This window comes from Puma concolor, chromosome A2 (assembly GCF_028749965.1).
Source record: "Puma concolor isolate L17-30 chromosome A2, mPumCon1.1.hap2, whole genome shotgun sequence".
In the NCBI taxonomy this organism is placed as follows: Eukaryota; Metazoa; Chordata; class Mammalia; order Carnivora; family Felidae; genus Puma; species Puma concolor.
This window is the reverse complement of record NC_141668.1, coordinates 22,367,344-22,388,076: the sequence shown is the minus strand read 5'-3', so window position 1 is coordinate 22,388,076 and position 20,733 is coordinate 22,367,344. Positions and strand designations below refer to the sequence as shown.

At 36.6% G+C, this 20,733-nt stretch overlaps 1 protein-coding gene across 6 annotated transcripts in view; it reads left to right on the top strand.

Moving 5' to 3' along the window:
* MKLN1 (muskelin 1) overlaps nucleotides 1-20,733 on the top strand; it is a 378,677-nt gene that overhangs the window by 332,284 nt on the left and 25,660 nt on the right. For all 6 annotated transcript variants that reach the window (XM_086689876.1, XM_086689867.1, XM_086689884.1 and 3 more), the window contains 4 exons: nucleotides 4,043-4,190; nucleotides 8,059-8,173; nucleotides 9,332-9,471; nucleotides 16,507-16,609. In XM_086689876.1, the coding sequence (XP_086546002.1) occupies nucleotides 4,043-4,190; nucleotides 8,059-8,173; nucleotides 9,332-9,471; nucleotides 16,507-16,609 (506 nt within the window). The remainder of the gene's footprint in view (nucleotides 1-4,042; nucleotides 4,191-8,058; nucleotides 8,174-9,331; nucleotides 9,472-16,506; nucleotides 16,610-20,733) is intronic.

The following is a 20,733-nucleotide window of genomic DNA, read 5'->3' as shown; positions in this document are numbered from 1 at the left end:
ACAGATATGGGAGGATATGTGAGAATTTTTCACATTGCTAAAATTCCCCAATATTTATACCCAGATACATGTTTTTTATATTTTGGTTTGGGTTTTTCTTTTTCCTTATAACTATAAAAGCAGTGTATATTGGAAAAATACATAGTATATAATGACAGTAAAAGTGTTCTAACTGTGCCTCCATAACTATTATTTATAGTTTGATGTATGTTCTTCCATTTTTTCTAATTATAAACATTTTATATATAAACATTTTTCCTTATCTTTAGTATGTAATAAAAATTATATTTGTAAAAGTCAATAAAGATTAATAGAAATTTTGCCTTTGAATATTCCTAGAATGCAGTATTTGGAAACCACCAAGAAAATTCAGTGAAACATTTTTACTCATACTTTTCACACATTTCTGCTTCAAGCTTGGTCTCTGTTGTGTCAGTCCAGAGGACTTTTGTGCTTAGGACATAGTATTTACCCTCCTTGTGCTGATGACACCCATTTCGTGGAAGTAATGCTTCTCTATCAGTATTTCCTTATTTCCTTCTTCCAGTCCACTCCTATTATAATCATAACAACTTCCTAATTGATCCATGTATCTCAGGAGTCTGTCTGTGCTACACGTAAGTACTAATTTAATATTACTGAAAGTGCCCATACTATTACTGCTCTCACCCTCCAGAGTCTGATCTTAACAGAAATCTCAACTTTGAAGAGACCCAGTACATTATCTAGCTCTACTTTGAAATTTTGGATAAGAAAACTGAGGTCTAAAAAAGCTTCTTGCAAGGGAGTACCTGACTGGCTCCATCGGAAGAGTGTGCGACTCTTGATCTCGAGGGTCGTGAGTTCAAGCCCCATGTTAGGTATAAAGATTACTAAAAAAACAAAACAAAACAAAAAAAAACCTTGATAAAATAAAAGTTTCTTGCATGAAATCGCTTAGTTAATTGAGGAAAGGTAAACTAAAACAAGATTTTCTACTTCTATTTTATTTCCAATGCTTATTCATATTTAAGTTCCTAGATTGGCCTTCAAAAACCTATGGAACACAAAGATCTGATTTCTGTATTATAAATAGTCAAAACTTAGATTGTGATGATGATTTTACAGTGAATATTTTAAATGAGTGAATTGTATGGTATATGAATTATCTCTGTAAAGCTGTTTAAAAGTCAGTAACAGATTTGAATGTATAACTGGGAGGTAAAACAACATTATGAAGAGTGAAAAGCATAGTGGATGTGGAAAATAAAAGAAATGGGGAAATACATAGTTTCTAGTATGCTTTGTAATCAGAGTAATATTTTGTAATACCTTACAGCATAGATTTTATAAGCGTGATATCCTTGAGTATTGAAAACCTGCCCACTGCTTCTTTTTTTTTTTTTTTTTTTTTTTTTTTTTTAAAGGTTTGTTTATTTTTGAGAGAGACAGAGACAGAATGCGAGTGGGTTGGGGCAAGAGAGAGGGAGGCACAGAATCCGACGCAGGCTCCAGGCTCTGAGCTGTCAGCACAGAGCCCAACGCGGGGTTTGAACTCACCCGACTTAAGTTGGGCACTCAACCCACTAAGCCACCCAGGCACCCCCCCACTGCTTCTGTTTTTAAGAAACAATCCTTGTCCTTGTTCTCTTCTGCTCCTAAGCTGCTTCTAGGCAAATTGTGATGATCTAGAAAGAGAAGCATATAAAATTTGGTCTTAGCATTCTTCATCTTCTCACATGCTTCTTCCTCCAACCCAGTACTCCTTCCTTTCCCTCTCTTTGGTGATTCCACTCCCATTTTGTAAAATTCAAAATTTCTTTCCCTCTCCACTGATTTCCATTCCACCCCAAAATACCAATTTTCTCGGTAGGCTCTTACTTAAGTGGGTTATTGGATTAATTTATAAGTCATACATTTCTGAAATTTGTATTTTAGAAGATTATAGAACAGGGGTCAGCACACTTCTAATATGAAGAGCCAGATGTGAATATTTTCAGTTTTGTAGGCCTTACACTGTTGCTGCAGGTATTCAACCTTGCTGTTACAGGGTGATATAGCCACAGGGTGGCTAGCTTCAACCTTGCTATTACAGGGTGATATAGCCACAGATAAAATGTAAATGAATGGATGAGACCTGATTTGACCCTAGGCAGGCTAGATCAAGCCATAGTTTGCCAGCCCATCTTAGAGAATTCTGAATTTAAAGGCTGAGTATTAAGATGTAATGGGATGGAGAAATTTAAATACAGTAAATTTAGGCAGTTACATCCTCTCCTTTTACCACTAATAAAAGTGTTGTCATTTCTTTACTATTTATTCTTCCAAGGTTATCTGAGAAATAGGGTAGAACGTTGGCACTTTTGAAAGTTTACCAAACCTCATTTAAAAAATACCAGACTTTACATACCCACTAGAGACTATTGGCATGAGGATTGAGATTATTATTCAGATTAGGTTGATGTGCATGTATGTATAAATATAAACGTTAATTGTGTATGGACGGATGCAAATTATGTGTTGTGTAGTGTGAGTCTGTATTTTAGTATATATACTATGGACTGCATTTGGATAGTCTCTAAAATATTCCAAACAAATTTATTAAAGAGGAATATGAAAGACATGAATTTCAGTACATGAGGCAAAAATAAATGCTGGATTATTTGGCCCTGCTAAAGTAGATAAAGACAAATGAAGATCAATGTGGCTAACATCTCTTGCCATAATATTCTTGATTGATTGAAATATTTTACTTAAGAGGCACCCTTGTGGCTCAGTCGGTAGACCGTCTGACTTGATTTCAGCTCAGGTCATGGTCTTACAGTTTGTTGGGTTTGAGCCCCATGTTGGGCTCTGCTAACAGCGTTGGAGACTCTCTCTACCCCCTTTCTCTCTCTCTCACAAAAATAAGTAAATATTTTTTTAAAAAAAGAAATATTTTACTTCAGTCTAATATTTACTTTGTGTTTTGAGCATATGATGATGGTTCATGTATAAAGGGAATGTAGTGTTGAAACAATGACATTGTTTTAGATTCAAGGCAATTATGTCATGATCCATAAAACTACATTTCAACTAATATTTCCATATAACAATGGTGAGAAAAATTTGCATTTGCTGTGTCAGTGTTTTGCAAATTACTGGATAATGCAGAATAACAATCACTCATTTAATAGATTTCTTAGAAAAATAAAACATTGGGGCACCTGGGTGGCTCAGTCAGTTTGGTGTCCGCCTTCAGCTCCGGTCATGATCTCGCGGTCCATGAGTTCAAGTCGCGTGTTGGGCTCTGTGCTTATAGCGCAGAGCCTGGAGCCTGCTTCTGATTCTGCCTCTCCCTCTCTCTCTCTACTCCTCCCTTGCTCACGCTCTGTGCCTCTCTGTCTCTCAAAAATAAACATTAAAAAAGAAAAGAAAAAGAAAACATTATTAACTCTGGTCAGTTTGAGCCACTCAGGAAAATAAAATGGCGTCTTATCGCCCAAAATGTTTTATTTTTACTTGGAAATTATGTCGTTTCATTGTATGTCATGAACAGATATTTTAAACAACTCTGACCTTATTAAACAAACCTGCATTTTACTTCCTGTCAGATTTGTGTTTTTCCAGGTCAACATTTGAATATTTTACCTTTACTATTAAGTTAGAACTGATCCAGATAATAAATCAGTTAACTAACACATTGACCTTTCTTCCCTCAATAAAAATGATTACATAGTATACCACTTTCTACCTCTTCCCTCCTTGTAACTCCTTCCGGATAGTTAGCATTCGTTTATTCTTTCAACAAATAGTTGGGTAATTGTTATGTGCCAGGCACTGTTTTAAGCATTGGGAACAGAATAGTGAGCCAAACTACCTCTGCCCTCATACAGCTTGTATTCTAGAGTTAGAAGAAAACAATAAGCAATTGTTTATTGTTTGATATAAAAGTTCTATAGTATGTGAGAAGATCAGTGCTGTGGACAGAAGCAGAGCAGAGTCACGAGGGATTAATCTTGTATATAGTAGTTCTACTCTTAACACAAATGTTGTCCTCTTATTTCCTCTTTTCAATTTATAGTTCCAATGACAGGATTCACACAGAGAGCAACCATTGATCCCGAACTGAATGAAATACATGTCTTATCTGGACTCAGCAAAGACAAGGAGAAGAGGGAGGAGAATGTCAGAAATTCATTCTGGATTTATGACATTGTGAGGAATAGTTGGTAAGGAGCTCTTGTCTGTGTTGCAATCCCAATGTAATATTTGTTTGAGGTTGTTGGTTTATTCAAAAGAAGAGGAATATGGAAGGCTTATGTCAATTTGTGATGTCATGCATTTAAATGTCAGTGCAGGCACACCTCATTTTATTGCACTTGGCAGATAATTGCAGTTTTTACAAGTTGAAGGTTTGTGGCAGCTTTGTGTCGAACATGTTGACATTTTTCTAGCAGTGTTGGCACACTTTGTGTTTCTTTGTCACATTTTGGTGATTCTCAGAATATTTCGAACCCTTTCATGACTGTTGTGTTTGTCATGGTCATCTGTAATCAGTGATCTTTGATGTTACCTTTGTAATTGTTTTGGGGCACCATGAGCTGCACACATAATGAGATGGCAAACATAATTGATAAATGTATGTATTCTGACCATTCCACTGACCAACTGTTCCCTCACCTCTCTCACTTTCCTTGGATCTCCTGATTCCCCGAGATATAACAATATTGAAATTAGGCCAGTTGATACCCCTACAAAGGCTTCTAATTGTTTGAGTCAAGGGAAGAAAGATAGGCCTCTTTTGCCGAACAGCCAGGTTGTGAATGTGGAGGAAATGTTCTTGGGAGAAATTAAAAGTGTGCCTCTGGTGAACACATGAATGATGAGAAAGCAAAACACCTGATGGAGAAAGTTTTAGTGGTTTGAATAGAAGATCAGACCAGCCACAATATTCCCTTAAGCCAGTGCCTGCTCCAGAGCAAGGCCCTGATTCTCTTCAATTCTGTGAAGGCTAAGAGCTGAGGAAGCTACAGAAGGAAAGTATGAAACTAGCAGAGGTTGGCTCCTGAGGTTTAACATAAGAAGCCATCTCCATAACCTAAAAGCACAAGGTGAGGCAGCAGGTGCTGATGTAGAAGCTCTAGCAAGTTATCTAGCAAGATCTAGCTATGATCATTAACAAAGTTGGCTACACTGAACAGATTTTCATTGTAGATGAAACAGCCTTCTATTGGAGGAAGATGCCATCGAGGACTTTCATAGCTAGAGAGGAGAAGTCAGTGCCTGGCTTCAAAGTTCAAAGGGACAGGCTGACTGTCTTGTTAGGGGCTAATGCAGTTGATGACTTTAACTTGAAGACCATGCTCCTTTACCATTCTCAAAATTCTAGGGCCCTTAAGAATTATACTGAATCTGCTGTGCCTGTGCTCTGCAAATGGAAAAACAAAGCCCAGAACACAGCACATCTGTTTATAACATAATTCACTGAATATTTTAAGCCAACTGTTGAGACCTACTGCTCAAAAAAAAAGATTCCTTTCATTCTAGATGCCATGAAGAGCATTCAGATTCGTGGAAAGAGGTCAAAATACCAACATGAATGGGAATTTGGAAGAAGTTGATTCCAACCTTCCTGGATGACTTTGAGGGGTTCAAGACTTCAGTGGAGGAAGTAACTGCAGATGTGGTAGAAATAGCAAGAGAACTAGAATTAGAAGTGGGACCTGAAGATATGACTGCATTGCTGCAATCTCTCATGATAAAGTGGTTTCTTGAGAAGGAATCTACTCCTGAAAGAGATGCCATGAAGATTGTTGAAATGACAACAAAGGATTTACAGTTATTGCATAAACTTAGTTAATATAGCAGTGGCAGGGTTTGAGAGGATTTACTCCAATTTTGAAAGAAGTTCTAATAGGTAAAATGTTAAACAGCATCATGTGCTACAAATAAATCATTCATGAAGAGGAATCAGTTGATGCAGCCAATTTCATTACACTTGAACCTTTACCAGCACGAGGATTCAACCCACACACAGTTGGAAATCTGTGTATAACTTGGCTTCCTAAAAACCCAACATCTGTGGCACTTAGGTGGCTCAGTTGCTTAAGGTTCCGACTCTTGATCTCAGCTCAGGTCTTGATCTTAGGGTCATGAGTTCAGACCCTGCATTGGGCTCCATGCTGGGTATGAAACCTACTTAAAACAAAACAATCCCAGGAAAAACCCAACTACTAATAGCCTACTATTGACCAGAAACCTTATCAATAACATAAATTGATAACAAAAAAAGTTGATTCACACATATTTTGTATGTTTTATATATTATTTACCATATTCTTACAATAAGGTAAGATAGAGGAAAGAAAATAGTACGAAAACCATGAGAAAAGAGAAAATATATTTACCATACTGTATTGTAAAAACTCTGCATTGTAGTGGATCCACATAGTTCAAACCAATACTGTTCAAGGGTCAACTGTATTATCTTATTTAAAGAAATTGCCACAGCTCCCCCATCCTTAAGTAACCACCACTCTTATCAGTTAACAGCCATCAATACTGAGGCAAGCCCCTCCACCAGCAAAAAAAAATTATGTCTTGTTAAAAGCTCAGAAGATGGTTAGCCTTTTTTAGCAATCACGTAGTTTTTTATTAAGGTATATGCATAGTTTTTTTTGACATATTGCTGTTGCACGCTTAACAGACTACCTTATGGTATAAAAATAACTTTTATATGCATTGAGAAGCAAAAGAATTCCTTTGAATCACTTAACTACAATATTTGCTTTATTGTGGTGGTCTGAGGGCGCCTGGTGGCTCAGTTGGTTGAGTGTCTGACTCTTGAGCTCACAGTTTGTGAGATTGAGCCCATGTCAGGCTCTGTGCTGACAGTGTGGAGCCTGCTTGGGATTCTCTATCTCTGCCCCTCCCTCATTCGCATTCACACATCTGTGCTTGCTCGCTCTCTCTCAAAATAAATAAACAAACATTTATATAAAAAAAATATTGTGGTGGTCTGGAACCAAACCTACAATATCTCTGAAGCATGCCTGTATTGGGTAAAGAAGTCAATATTGGTGCCTGTGTTTACAGTGATGTTCAGTGAATGGATTTTACCTCTGAATTTTTCAGTTAGTAGATGATTCCTGGTCCAGAAATCAAGAGAATTATACTTTAGTCTAGAATTTGCTACCAAGTAGATGTGTGAACATGAGAAAAATGGTGTTTTTCATGTTTCCAGGTGGTCTTAGTTTTGGTAAAGGAAGTGATTTCAGTAGAGCAGGGTAGGGGGTATTATTTAGTGTTTTCAAACCGGGACCTTTTTGTTATAGAGTATCTGCACGTTTTGCTTCAGAAAACACTGGCCTAGAGAATCCTGCTCTAATATTCTGTGATTACTGCATAAGTGGATATTTTACAAACACAGGCGCTTCAGAGAACTACCTGCCCAGAGCAACTAAAGAAATTACTCTTTTCTTTTTTTAAGAATTTGTTTTTAATTATTTTTGAGAGAGAGGGAGAGCACAAGTGGAGGAGGGGCAGAAAGAGAAAGGGAAAGAATCCCAAACAGACTCCATGCTGTCAATGCAGAGCTCGATATGGGGCTTAATCCCACGACCTGATCCCATGACCTGAGCCAAGACCCAGAGTTAGACGCTTAGCCTAGTAAACCACTGATGCACCCTAGAATTCATTATTTTCTAAGTAGAACATTTATATTAAGCAGTAAAACGGAAAGAAATCTGTGAGTTTTTCATTGTGAATAAATAGATGGGATTATCTTCTCTTTCAGACTTTGGTTTGAGCTTTCATATATGCTGTTTGTGTTTCATAACATGAAGTAGGTTGTTCTTAAGTGAGGTTTTGGATCGACACTAAAAGAACATAAGAACTTAATTCTAACAAATTCACATTATTGTATGAGAATGACCAGAACTTTTAAGATTTGATGTGAACAAATTTATAAATTTTTTGTTGGTAATTAGACGTCCAGTTAATTTGCTTGCTAAGTATATAAACATTATGTATGTTATAGATAGAATATATATAAACATTATGTTAAGGATAGAATGCCTTAAAAGTACTGTCTTACAGGTCTTGCGTCTATAAGAACGATCAAGCTGCAAAAGATAATCCAAGTAAAAGTCTTCAGGAGGAAGAGCCATGTCCAAGATTTGCCCATCAGCTTGTATATGATGAGTTACATAAGGTACCCTAACTGCATCGGCCTGTAAACTTTCCAAGACTTATAATCTGAAAGAATCCCAAAATAGGTTTCTTAGTATTTTTAAGTGTATTTGAATAAAAAGTTATAATACATAGCAGACATCCATAGAATATGTAGCAGACATTCAATATCATTTCTCTCTAAACTCCTTAATAGAATAAACACTTTCCATAGTCCAAAATTCCTGGCATTTATTCTGTTTGTTTTGTAGCTGCATAGATCAGATTCATAGTATAACCTATTATTTCTGCACTACGAATACCCAAGTAAAAGATGTACAGTTTTTAGCATTAGGATACCTTGTCCCATGATACGAAAAAGTATATGTAACATCTGACTTTAGATTTTCCCATTGTGTACGAAGTCTTTCTTTTTTCCCCTATGAGTGATGTGTCTTTTCAATTGGCCTCATGAAAACAGTCTTGCATTCTGAAGTTTTAGTCACTAAATGTTCAGAGTGGTTTCTTTAAACTATGTCTCCCTTAAACCTTACATGTAGTTCAGTGAATGTTTTCAAAATTTCAGGAACTGCTTTAACACTTTGTATAAGTACAGAATATCACTAAAATTATAATAGTGAAATCATTATTGTATTCCTTTTTCATTTCCTTTTTTTGGTATTGAATAATATAATATTTTAAAAAGTATCACCAATTATATACATCATTTAATATTTGGCAGTAAACCTAAAAAAATTAAGATGCTAAAATTTAAAAAGTTTCTAGTTACTCTTGACCTTCAGTGATTCAACATGTGTGTCAGAGTTTTATTAAACCTCTTGTTTGTTATTATGACCAGCACTTGTTTAAATTAATAATCCCCATATTTATTGCCCTAAATAAACTCTGTATCTTGGATTAGCTTCTTACTGTCATTGCTTTTGCTTCAGGTCTTCCATTGTCAGTATAATTGTGGTAATACAACTCATTTTAACATAAAATGCAGAGTATTTAAGGAAGTAGCCATAGGATTTTAAAGTAAAATGGGAACAAGAAAAATCAAAAGAAACATTTGGTAGAAATGCAGTAATGTTTTACTACTGTTACACACGGCTACTAAAGTGAAGAAATTTTATTAGGACTTCCGTAGCTTCTTGAGTATGCTTGCATCTTAAAATGTGGCTTGTTTTGTTTATTATAGGTTCACTATTTATTTGGTGGGAATCCAGGAAAATCTTGCTCCCCAAAGATGAGGTTAGATGACTTCTGGTCACTGAAGTTATGTAGGCCTTCAAAAGATTACTTACTGAGGCACTGCAAGTACCTGATAAGAAAACACAGGTATAAAAATAATTCACTGAAAACTTTTATTTAACGTTATCAGCTACTGTTGGTATTACCTACATTTTGAAGATATGACTTTGTCTCTGGAAATTTAGTAATATGACAGTGTACGTACTGTGAAGATCATGAGTTTTATAACTACCCTGTTGTTTTCCTTATTTTTGCTTTCCTCTTTCAAAGGAAGATACAAAGTGAAAATACGTACTGATGCTAAAATTTTCTAAATATAGAACAAGGAAATTTTGAAACTGTTAAATGGAAGAAATTTCTATGAAGGTGATGAGCCTAACCTTCCAGTAACTACTCACGGCCTAATCACTACAAATCACATCAGTTCTAGATTCTTGCTGTATGCCTGGCCTGTTGATAGCTTTCTTAACAGTGGATGTGATGGTATGGTTGACTAAATGGTATCTAATCTGGTGTTTCACAATACAACTTCAAATATGATTGTGATTTTACATCGATTATCTTTGCCATTTAATTGTAAAATCATGTCAGCAAACATTTTCATATATATCTCCTGGTCATGTTTGCTTTTTAGTAGTGAGTGATAAGCTACTGAAAAATGTAGAAAAGCATGTGTGTCCTTTTGGTTATTGATAGTGTTCTGTGGTAATCAAAATTTATAGTTTGGAAAGAGTTTAGACTTTGATGATAATAGCTACTGTTTATTGAGCAATTTTTGTGTGCTAGATCTTGTATATTATTCCTATAATAAGGTAATTGAATAAGTTCTGTTATTATCACTATTTTGCAAAAGAAAAAATGAGGTGTTTTTAAATGGGTTATATAATTCATCTAGGATCACTCAGCCATAAGTGACACAGCCAGGTTGTGATCCTGACTATTGTAACTCCAGAGTTCATCACCTTACTGCCACTGTGACTACCACACAGCATACACAGATGTCTTTGTGTATACTTATATACACAGACACGTTCAGATGTCTGTTATATATAATGTATTTATGTTTTGTATAGAATATAAGTAGGCATAAGTTATTAGACTGTTTTCCTTTATCATATCATGTTTACTTACTGTTCCTTTCTCTGCTTTCCCAAGTTGTGCTTGAGAGGAAAATTAGTAACAGAAGCTAGGTATTCTGTTACTTTGGCATTACTGTGAATAAATAGTGTATTTCCTATAGAATCTACAGGAGAAAGGGTCTGAATCTTCACATTGGCTGGATGACAAGAGATAAATTCTGTTTTATTAATAAGATTTAATGAGGCACTGTCAACTAATGTTTACATTGCTAAAATGTTATTCCTTAATATTTTACTTAATGTTAAAGTTAAGTTTTTATAAGGAGACAAATTTGGGGAAATTTTAGTGTTCTTTTTCTACTACATATATAACAACTGGTAATTGGAATATTAAGTTAAGCTCTTTTTAAAAGATTTCCTGACCAAAAGCCCATTAGAAATTAAAGGAGATTTTTTTTTTTTAATGTTTATTTTTGAGAGAGAGAGAGAGGTGTGAGCTAGTGGGGGAGAAGCAGAGAGAGAGGGAGACAGAGGAAATGAAGCAGGTCATCAGTTCTACCAATACACTGACAGCAGAGAGTCTGATGTGGGACTCGAACTCATGAGCTGCAAGCTCATGACCTGAGCCAAAGTCAGACACTTAACCAACTAAGCCACCCAGGTGCCCCTAGATTAAAGGAGATTTTTTAGTACTATATGTAAAGAATTGGAACTCACTTTATAACCACTTTCCTCTGGCTTTTAATTGAAAAAAATTAATGCATAGTTAATTAAAAAAGTCCTCTTACCCTTCAAAATAATTGAATCATCATCCCATTATTGAGGAAAAAACAACTTACTGTTTTGTAAGTTTTATATTTGCACACGTAGATTCTTGTTTTGTTTAGCCGAAAAACAGGAATCCTATTGCTTTGAATCTGATTTCTTTTAATGAATGATATATTACAAATATCACCATCTTAATACAAATTATGATTATAATGACTGCAATAGTGTTCTATTTTATGTGTAATTTACTTAACTAGTCTACTTGGATGAAATATTTAGATTATTTCCAGTTTATTTGCTATTATAAGTAATACTGTATTTAATATTTTTATATTCTTCCATCTGTACCCCTATCTAAAAATTCTGTAGGATATTGGTAGAATTGATGAATTATCAGTTGCCCTCCAGAAAGTTAATTTTCATTCCTTCCAGAAATAAATAGGGTTATTCATTTTCTCACAGCCAAGCCATTTTAAGAAGTATTATTTTTTTAATCTTTGACAGTTGTTTTTCTCTTTTGAAAATATATCAGTTGGGGGCACCTGGGTGGCTCAGTCTGTTGAGCGTCCGACTCTTGATTTTGGCTCAGGTCATGATCTCACAATTTGTAGGTTCTATCCCCATGTCAGTCTCTGTACTAACAATGTGGAGCCTGCTTGGGACTCTCTTTCTCCCTCTCTCTCTGCCCCTCCGCAACTCATGCTCTCTATCAAAATAAATAAACATTTAAAAAAAAAAAAAAAGAAAATGTATCCGTGGACAGACTAAATGACAATTTGTGGGAATCTGAAATATTGCATATTATGGCATGTTTTAAATTTTAATAAAGCACAAACATCATTGTTAGTGGCTTATGCTGCTAAAAAGGCATAAAAGTAAGGAATGCAAGTGGATAATGAATAAAAGAATAACTGGTAACAAATCATTTAAAACTTTAAATATAGGATAAAAGACTCAAATTTTCTGAATATTAAAATGGTTCATAAATAGTAACTGAAGCTGAGAAGCAACAAGTTTGTGTGACTGAACAAAGAGGCAGCCTTTGAAATTTTCTACATGGGAAAAGGAGTATGCTAGCCCATCTCAGAAGGAAACCAGAAAAGCCAGAAAAGGAGCATTTAAGAATATTTAAAGACCCCCCCCCATCCATTTATATAGATTATTTTCTTTTTTTTTTAATTTTTTTTTTTCAACGTTTATTTATTTTTGGGACAGAGAGAGACAGAGCATGAACGGGCGAGGGGCAGAGAGAGAGGGAGACACAGAATCGGAAACAGGCTCCAGGCTCTGAGCCATCAGCCCAGAGCCCGACGCGGGGCTCGAACTCACGGACCGTGAGATTGTGACCTGGTTGAAGTCGGACGCTTAACCGACTGCACCACCCAGGCGCCCCTATATAGATTATTTTCAATTAGAATAGTAATAGTAGCATAAAACTGTGGAGCACAGTATTCTTTTTTTCTGATTGTGAGACTTTTTGACATTAGTGCTGCGAGCTAATGTCTTATATTGGAAAAAGTACTAGACCTGAACCTTGGATTGATCTTCAAGCCTTGTAACTTAATCTTTCTGGAGATCACTTTGCTCATGTATAAAATGACCAAAGCATTCACCTAAGGGTCTTTATAAACATCAGTGAAACTTTATTTATTTAAGAAAGTTAACTGAGCACTTACAGTGTGCTAGACATCGTCCTAGACTCTGTGGATATGTCAGTGAAGAAAACAAACAAAAATTCCTGCCCCAAGTTTCTATTTTAGGAAGGAAGACCGGTAATAAACATAATAAATTTATGTTAATAAGTATAATGAACTAAAACAGGTGAAGAACTATTTTGTACAGATGATTTTTAAATAAAAATATTAGGATAGACCTCACTGCAAAGGTGACATTTGACTAGTGACCTGAAGAATAGGAGGGAATGAATCATGTAGATATTTGAGAAGAAGAGTATTCCAGATAGGTAATAGACAAGCCTCTAGGGTTAAAAATATGCCTGGATTATTTGAGGAATAAATTGAGGAAGACAGTGTGGTGAAAGTAGAATGAGTAGGGCGATTGTGGGAGGAGATGAGGTCAGAGTGATAAGAAGGGGACAGCTGGTGAAGAGTCTTTGGCTTTTACCCTGAGTGAAAGGAAAAGCATTGAAAGATTTTATGTAGAAGAATAATAACACACTCAGTCTTCTTTTAATAAAACCATTCTGGGTTTTCTTCCAAAAGAACTGAGTAAAAGGTTGTGGCTGTTTTCACTCAGATGAGGAATTCTTCAAAAACAACAGGTTCGTGTGTCGGGAAAGATGAGTTCAGTTCAGTGCACTTTAGGTTTTAGAGATCATCTGTTAGCATTTGGAGGAAAGGCATGGGCCGATTATTACCTTTATGAGTCATCAACAAGGAAAAGGAATTTGCTTCAAGAGCGTGAGAAGAGTAGAGAGATGTCAGGCCTTCTCTGAAGACCATCACCATTTGAGGGATGGTGGAGGAAGAGACACTCCATAAAAGAGATCAAGAAGGCCCAGTAAGATTCTGGATAAGCTTTGAAGATTGCACCAACAGAATATCTTGATGGACTGGACATGGGTAGGAGAAGAGAGCAGTCAGGGAGCAGGTAGGGCATCTTGAGAATCTTGTCTGCTACTAATTTCAACATACAATAAAAGTCCCATTTTATTTTATTTTATTTATTTTATTTTATTTTATTTTATTTTATTTTATTTTATTTTATTTTATTTTATTTTATATTTATTTTATATTATTGTTTTAAGATTTTATCTTTACGTAATCTCTACCCCCAGTGTGGGGCTTCAATTCACAACCCCGAGATCAAGAATCACATGCTCTATCGACTGAGTCAGCCAGGCACTCCTGTTTTAGATACTTGAAAAAAACATAGACCACTTTTTATACCAACTCTTAGATGAATTCAGGAGTTTGAGGAACACTGATACATTGCAGGCAGAATAAACAGAAGTTGTTTTATATGAATTGAGTAGAGCATGAAAATTACCTTTTTAATTTAAATTTCATATTAGATACCTAGTATTTCATTATATGAAACCTTACCCTATACTACTGGGCTAGCTTGTTTATTTCTGGTGTTCTTATGGAAAACGTTTATGTATTCTGTTTAGTTAAAATATAAATTTAGAGGGAGAGAAGTATATTGTATGCCAAGAAATCTGTCTTTATTCTTAATGGTACTGCACAATACAGTAAATAAAGTGCCACAATCATTTTTTCTTGTAACGTTCAAGTTTCCAAATTTGTCGATGATTTGGGGGTAGAAAGGAGCAAAAGAAAAACTTTTTTATAGGATTAATTCCTGTTCCTTTCAGTACAGGGTCCAGTTGTTGGCCTAAATAGAATTCTAGATCGCAGACATAAGTCCAATGATAAGTTTTTGCAGGCTAAAGAAAGCTTAGAAAAAAGATGAGTGAAAACATACCTTCCGGGAAAATGGGTTTCTTGACTGGATTTAATAGGATGGTAGGCACGTTGGTTAGGTTATTTCAGGTAGCAAAGGATAAAGACATTCTTAGGATCCCTCACTAGAAGAGAAATGATTATGAGAATATCCAGAGAATTAAGGCATTCCCTCAGCATTTGGACAGTGAGGCCTAATGGAGAATCGTTTAGCGTCTTAGAACAATTCTAGTGAGGAGCCACTATAATAGCTTTCCTTGTAACTCAGCCTCTTGTCTTTCTGCTTCTTTCCACCTACTTCTCCTGTTCTGCTGATTATTACAGTCTCTGCTTTCCCTAACCTAGCATCCATCCATGCATGCATGGATGGATGGATGGGTGGGTGGAAGGAAGGAAGGAATCGATAGATGTAGCTTTAGTAAATAAATAGGTAGGTAGATAGGAACAAAGGAAGGCAAAGAGGGGTAGGAAGGGAAGGAATCTACCTACCATGTCATGCCTTTTGTTTACTGACTTGTGTGTTTTGTGTGCCTTTTGTGTCCTTGTGTATCTCACGTTCAGATTCTTTAAGAGAGTACCTTCTTAGGGCTCCCTGGAGATAGTATCCCTATTGGGAATAATTCTGCCAGGACACTTTATAAACTGATCAAGCTTGAGAGGATTGCTTTCGTCTCAGGTGCAAAACTGGTCTAAACCATTTTGGACAAGATGGTAGAGTAACATGACCTCTGCCCAAGGAGCTCTCTCATCCGAGGGCTTAAAGGCTAACTGACAATCATGGCACTTATCTGATATAATACAGCTGTAATATTTTGCTAGTCTTTGCCCTGCTTGAAATACAGGTATTCTATCACTGAGATTAACTCTTAAAGACAGGAAATTATTGATGCCATCAGCCTGGACACCATTGTGAAAGTCTCATTATTTTCCTCACCCAAATGAAATTGTCTTCTCTACTTATTCTCTATACAATATTTTGAAAAACATCCTAACTTATTAGTTATTAATAAATCCATATATAATTATAACAATGGGATAGTATCTTATTTAAATAGATAAATAGTCCCAAGCAGACTTTTATTCTTTTGCAGAACTAACGCATTGTTTCTTTTTTAGCTCTTATATTGGCCAAGTTCATTGTCTGAACCTCAGTTTCTTATCTGTTTTTTAAAAAATGATAATAAAACATCGTCATCGTAACGGGGATAAATGAACTAATATATGTAAAATACTTGATACATTGTCTAGCATATAACAAATACTTGATAAGTGGTTGCTACAATTGTTATTGTTATTGACTGAGACAGGAAATAATCTTGTTAAAAATATTTGAGCAATTTAAAAAATATATATATATTCAATCAGTGTCCATGATACTCGTGAAAAGAAAGTATACTCATGTCTGTTTCTGACCTGTTAAGGACCTCTAATGGAATGTATATTGCACAAATCTAATCAAGTATTTTTATTTTATCTCTACTTGTTTCTCATGAAACATATTTGGCTCTTTTGCAGTTTTGTTATGTAAAATATTTGACATGTTCACTATGTTTTGTAGTTGATTTAATCTTAGCTTGTAGTTTTAAGAAGAGGGTAGGAGGTACTCCTACCCAGTCTCTCGCTCCACAGCTGCCTGTGACCTCCTGGCATCACCATGACATCTCCAGGAACTCCACAGCTGTACTGTCTCCATGGCAGTATTCTTACTTCTGGATTCCCAAACACAGGGGTTTTTTTTTTAGATATCTACAGTGACTCCTTAGACACAACATTCTACTCCAGGTCTGAATGACATTTCTGATGTTTTCTCATAACTCCAGACAATTATTGTTCTTGTTTACATTTTCTAGGTTTGAAGAAAAGGCCCAAATGGATCCCCTTAGTGCTCTGAAATATTTACAAAACGATCTTTATATAACTGTGGATCATTCAGACCCAGAAGAGACAAAAGAGGTAAAAGTGATAATAAACTTCAGAAAGTGAGCATTAAAAGAAAAAAAGTCTTTCTAACTCTTACTTGCTGATTTTGCTCTTAGATGTTTAAAGGAAAATGGGGAAAATGGGATGACACTAATAATTTTTAAAATGGCATAGAGCAGGGGGTACCTGGATGGCTCAGTCGGTTGGGTCTCTGACTCTTGATTTCAGCTCAGGTCATGGCCTTTCAGTTTGTGGGTTCGAGCCTGCGTCAGGCTCCACACTGACAGCATGGGGCCTGCTTGGCGCGCGCGCACTCTCTCTCTCTCTCTCTCTCTCTCTCTGCCCCTCCCCTGCTTATGCACACGTGCACATGCACACTCGCTCGCGCGCTCTCTCTCTCTCTCTCTCTCTCTCTCTCCGTCTCTGAAAAAAAATAATAAAGTGGCACAGAGCAGATGAAATAAAAATTGAAAAGGCTTACTTTCATGTGATAACAAAAGGTTCAGGTCACACAAAAAGCCCTTGATCCATTCAGAAAAGGATTCTCAGGTTTAAAATTTTAATTTAGACTTTAGTTTTGTGTGTTGGGAAGCAAATAGAAATTTTTGCTTTCATAGTCCCATGCTTCTTTCACTTAAGGATTACATGCCTCAGTTTGAGTCTTTTTTTTTTTTTTTTTTTAATATATTTTTTTTTTTTTCAACGTTTATTTATTTTTGGGACAGAGAGAGACAGAGCATGAACGGGGGAGGGTCAGAGAGAGAGGGAGACACAGAATCGGAAACAGGCTCCAGGCTCTGAGCCATCAGCCCAGAGCCCGACGCGGGGCTCGAACTCACGGACCGCGAGATCGTGACCTGGCTGAAGTCGGACGCTTAACCGACTGCGCCACCCAGGCGCCCCTTTTTTTTTTTTTTAAGAGAGAGAGAGAGAGAGTGTGAGCAGGGGAAAGGGGCAGAGGGGGAGAGAATCACACACGGGACTTGATCCCATGACCCTGGGATCATGACTTGAACCAAAATCAGAAGTCAGATGCTCAACCGACTGAGCCTCCTGCATGTCCCTGAACTTTTCTGTTGGTACTCCAAAATCCCTTAAGAGAAGAAAGAAAACTCTCCTCTTTTGTAGGGACAAAGTGAAGAGAAGTTGGTAGGAGTTAGAATCCCTTCTACCTTGATGTCATAGCAGGATAGTTGGACTACATTCTACTGACTTCATTCATTAGGAGTCCCTAACTTTGAGAATTAATAGCAGGTCATTACTTTTCAGGGATTTGTTGTGGTGGTGGTGGTTACCTAATATGGGAGGGAAGGAGAAGATATAATATTTTTAGGGGTAATCTGTACCCCCAGTGTGGGGAATATTTGCTTATCTGTGGTGTGTGAATATACCTGCAGTGAATTTCATAGTCATAGCTGGTCTTCCTACTAACTTCTGAGATTCTTTTGTCACTTTAACTTTTGCCAAGCATCCTTGTTCATAGTTCATCTTGCAACATCTGAACTGCAATCCATTTTACCTTCTACTCACAGAATTGGTGCTGACGATATCTAGTTCTGTCCTTTCCATCTACTTCCCTGTTATCTGTTGTTTCACTTTGGCTTTGTAATAGCAACATCAGGCAGTGCTTTTCTTTGTTCCCCAGTAACACAGGCTTCTGATTTAATGTCAAATCACTTTCAGGTACCAGGTTCATTGTACTTTCAAGCAGTAGAACCTGTGTGTCCTTGGCACCAAAACAAAGAGCTTCTCTTTCATGGTTGCTCTTACGTAGTATTGGTTGTAACCCTTGCCTAGGTGGAGAATCAGCAGAACACAATTTAGGACCATCTGAAGGTGGACAGTTAATTGTCTTCCTTGTGTCTTCAATCAATTCATGATACTATTTGAAATGGGGAATTATCCCCAAGTAGCAGAATATGTTTGGTTTAATCTGTTATGGCTTATAACTGAACATAGTTGTAAAGAGCCCATTAATGTGCATTGTATTAGACCAGGCATTTGAACGTTATAAATAAATTTCCTTGTGTTTTCTCCATAGTTATTCTGACATGGCTGTTACCGGGAACATTCATTTTTCTCTTATTTTTTGTTTTGGTTTGTTTTGTTTTCTCTTATTTTTTAAAACCAAGCCAGAACAGAGGCTCCTGGGTGGCTCAATGAGTTAAGCATCCGACTTCAGCTCAGGTCAGGATCTCACGGTTTGTGAGTTTTAGCCGTGAGTCCGGTTCTGCGCTGACATTGCAGAACCTGCTTGGGATTTTCTCTCTGCCCCTCCCCGCCCCCGTTTCTCTTTCTCTCTCAAAAAACACCCAACGACTTAAAAACTTAAAACAAAATATTGCAAAGTAAATAAATTCAATTGTGCCAGCTGCAAGTAGGCCAAAGAGAACAGTTCGTTCTTAAAGCTAAGCTAATGGGAAAAGCCAGGACAGGGAGGTATCTTGAGTTCAAATTGAGCCATTTTTTAAATTTTGGTAGCAGGTTTCTCTTTTTATCGCTTCCTCAGTAGTTTCAAATTATGATTTTGTATGCCACAGACTTCCATTCCATTTCTTTTTTTTAAAGAAAAAAAATTTTTTTAATGTTTTATTTATTTTTGAGACAGGGAGAGACAGAGCATGAACAGGGGAGGGTCAGAGAGAGGGAGACACAATCTGAAACAGGCTCCAGGCTCTGAGCTGTCAGCACAGAGCCCGACGCAGGGCTCGAACTCACGGACCGCGAGATCATGACCTGAGCCGAAGTCGGCCGCTCAACCGACTGAGCCACCCAGGCGCCCCCCATTCCATTTCTTAATAGCTGTATCTGTTAAGAGTTATTTAGCCCTAGTTGAAGTTAGTTAAAATGGTGCTGTGCACATGTGTGTCAGCATCTGAATCACTTCTAAACTTTTTCAAAACAATACCCTCACCCTAAGATGCTCTGTCTGCTCTTATGTAACAGAAAACTGAAAACACTCCTGACATTGAGAATTACTGGTCTGTGAGATTATTATTTTGTTTTAAAATGTGTGAATGGATTTTGTTTTGGTAAAAGAAATCCCTTGGTGACAGTTCTAGGATATATACTCACAGTATTTGTTAGTAAGGCATAGAGATCTTCACTCTCCTTATAACATACTGTTCCACTTATCAAAAACAGACCTTACTGCTGTTTTCTGTAGTAACTTGTTTTTGTTCTCTGTGTATTAAATGATTGTATCAGCAACTAAAAGTGGTTCTCTTTTGGGGGGCACCTATTATGATGATGATCATCATTGTGCCTATATTGGAATGATGGTGGATTACCAGCTATATACCAAATAATGATTCTTTGCTTCCCTTCAGTCTCCAGAACATGGATTCTAAATTGGCAATGAGGTCCTGATAAACCTTATGAAAATGATATAATTTTCTAGAAAAGGCCCAAGAGAAGGTTGCCTAAATTATTTCTGCCATTTTCAGAAGATTCTATAATAGAGAAGGAATGAGAAAAACAAGTTTTCAGCCAGTATTACACATTTTGTATTAATTATATTTCTACTGAGCTTCCAAAGTACTGGTGTCATTCATTTAACCAATGTGTATTAAGTCCTTACAATATGCCAGGCATTCTTCTAGGCACAAGAGGTACATTAGTGAACCAAGCAAAATACCTTCCTGGGTGGTAATTACTACCACTGAGGAAAGACAATAAACTATTATATAGCAAATTATAAAGTACAGTTTATAAAGTATATAAGTTATATAGTACATTGGAAATAGGTATAATGAGAAAATTAAAAAGAGATAAAAAGGGTAAATAAAGGGAGATCAGAGTTAGAAGGGGTGAGAATTGGGCAGTTGCAGTATTAAGTAGGATGATCATAACAGGCCTCATTTAGAAATGAGCTGCACACAAACACTTGAAGGGTGTGAGGGAGTCTAAGCAGCTAATTTGGGGAAGATAATTCCTAGCAAAGGGAGGGCTAGAACAAGGACCTGAGGGTGGGAACATTCTGGCTTTGTGTAGAACAGCAAGGAGGCCACTGTGGCTAGAGCAGAGGTAAAAATGTTCAGAGGAGTCAGAGACGAGGTCGGAGAGGTAAGAGCAGGGATTGGGAAATCATATGGTGAATGACTTCTTAAGTCACTGTTAGGACTTTGGTTTTCACTCTGAATGAATAAGGAGCCAGT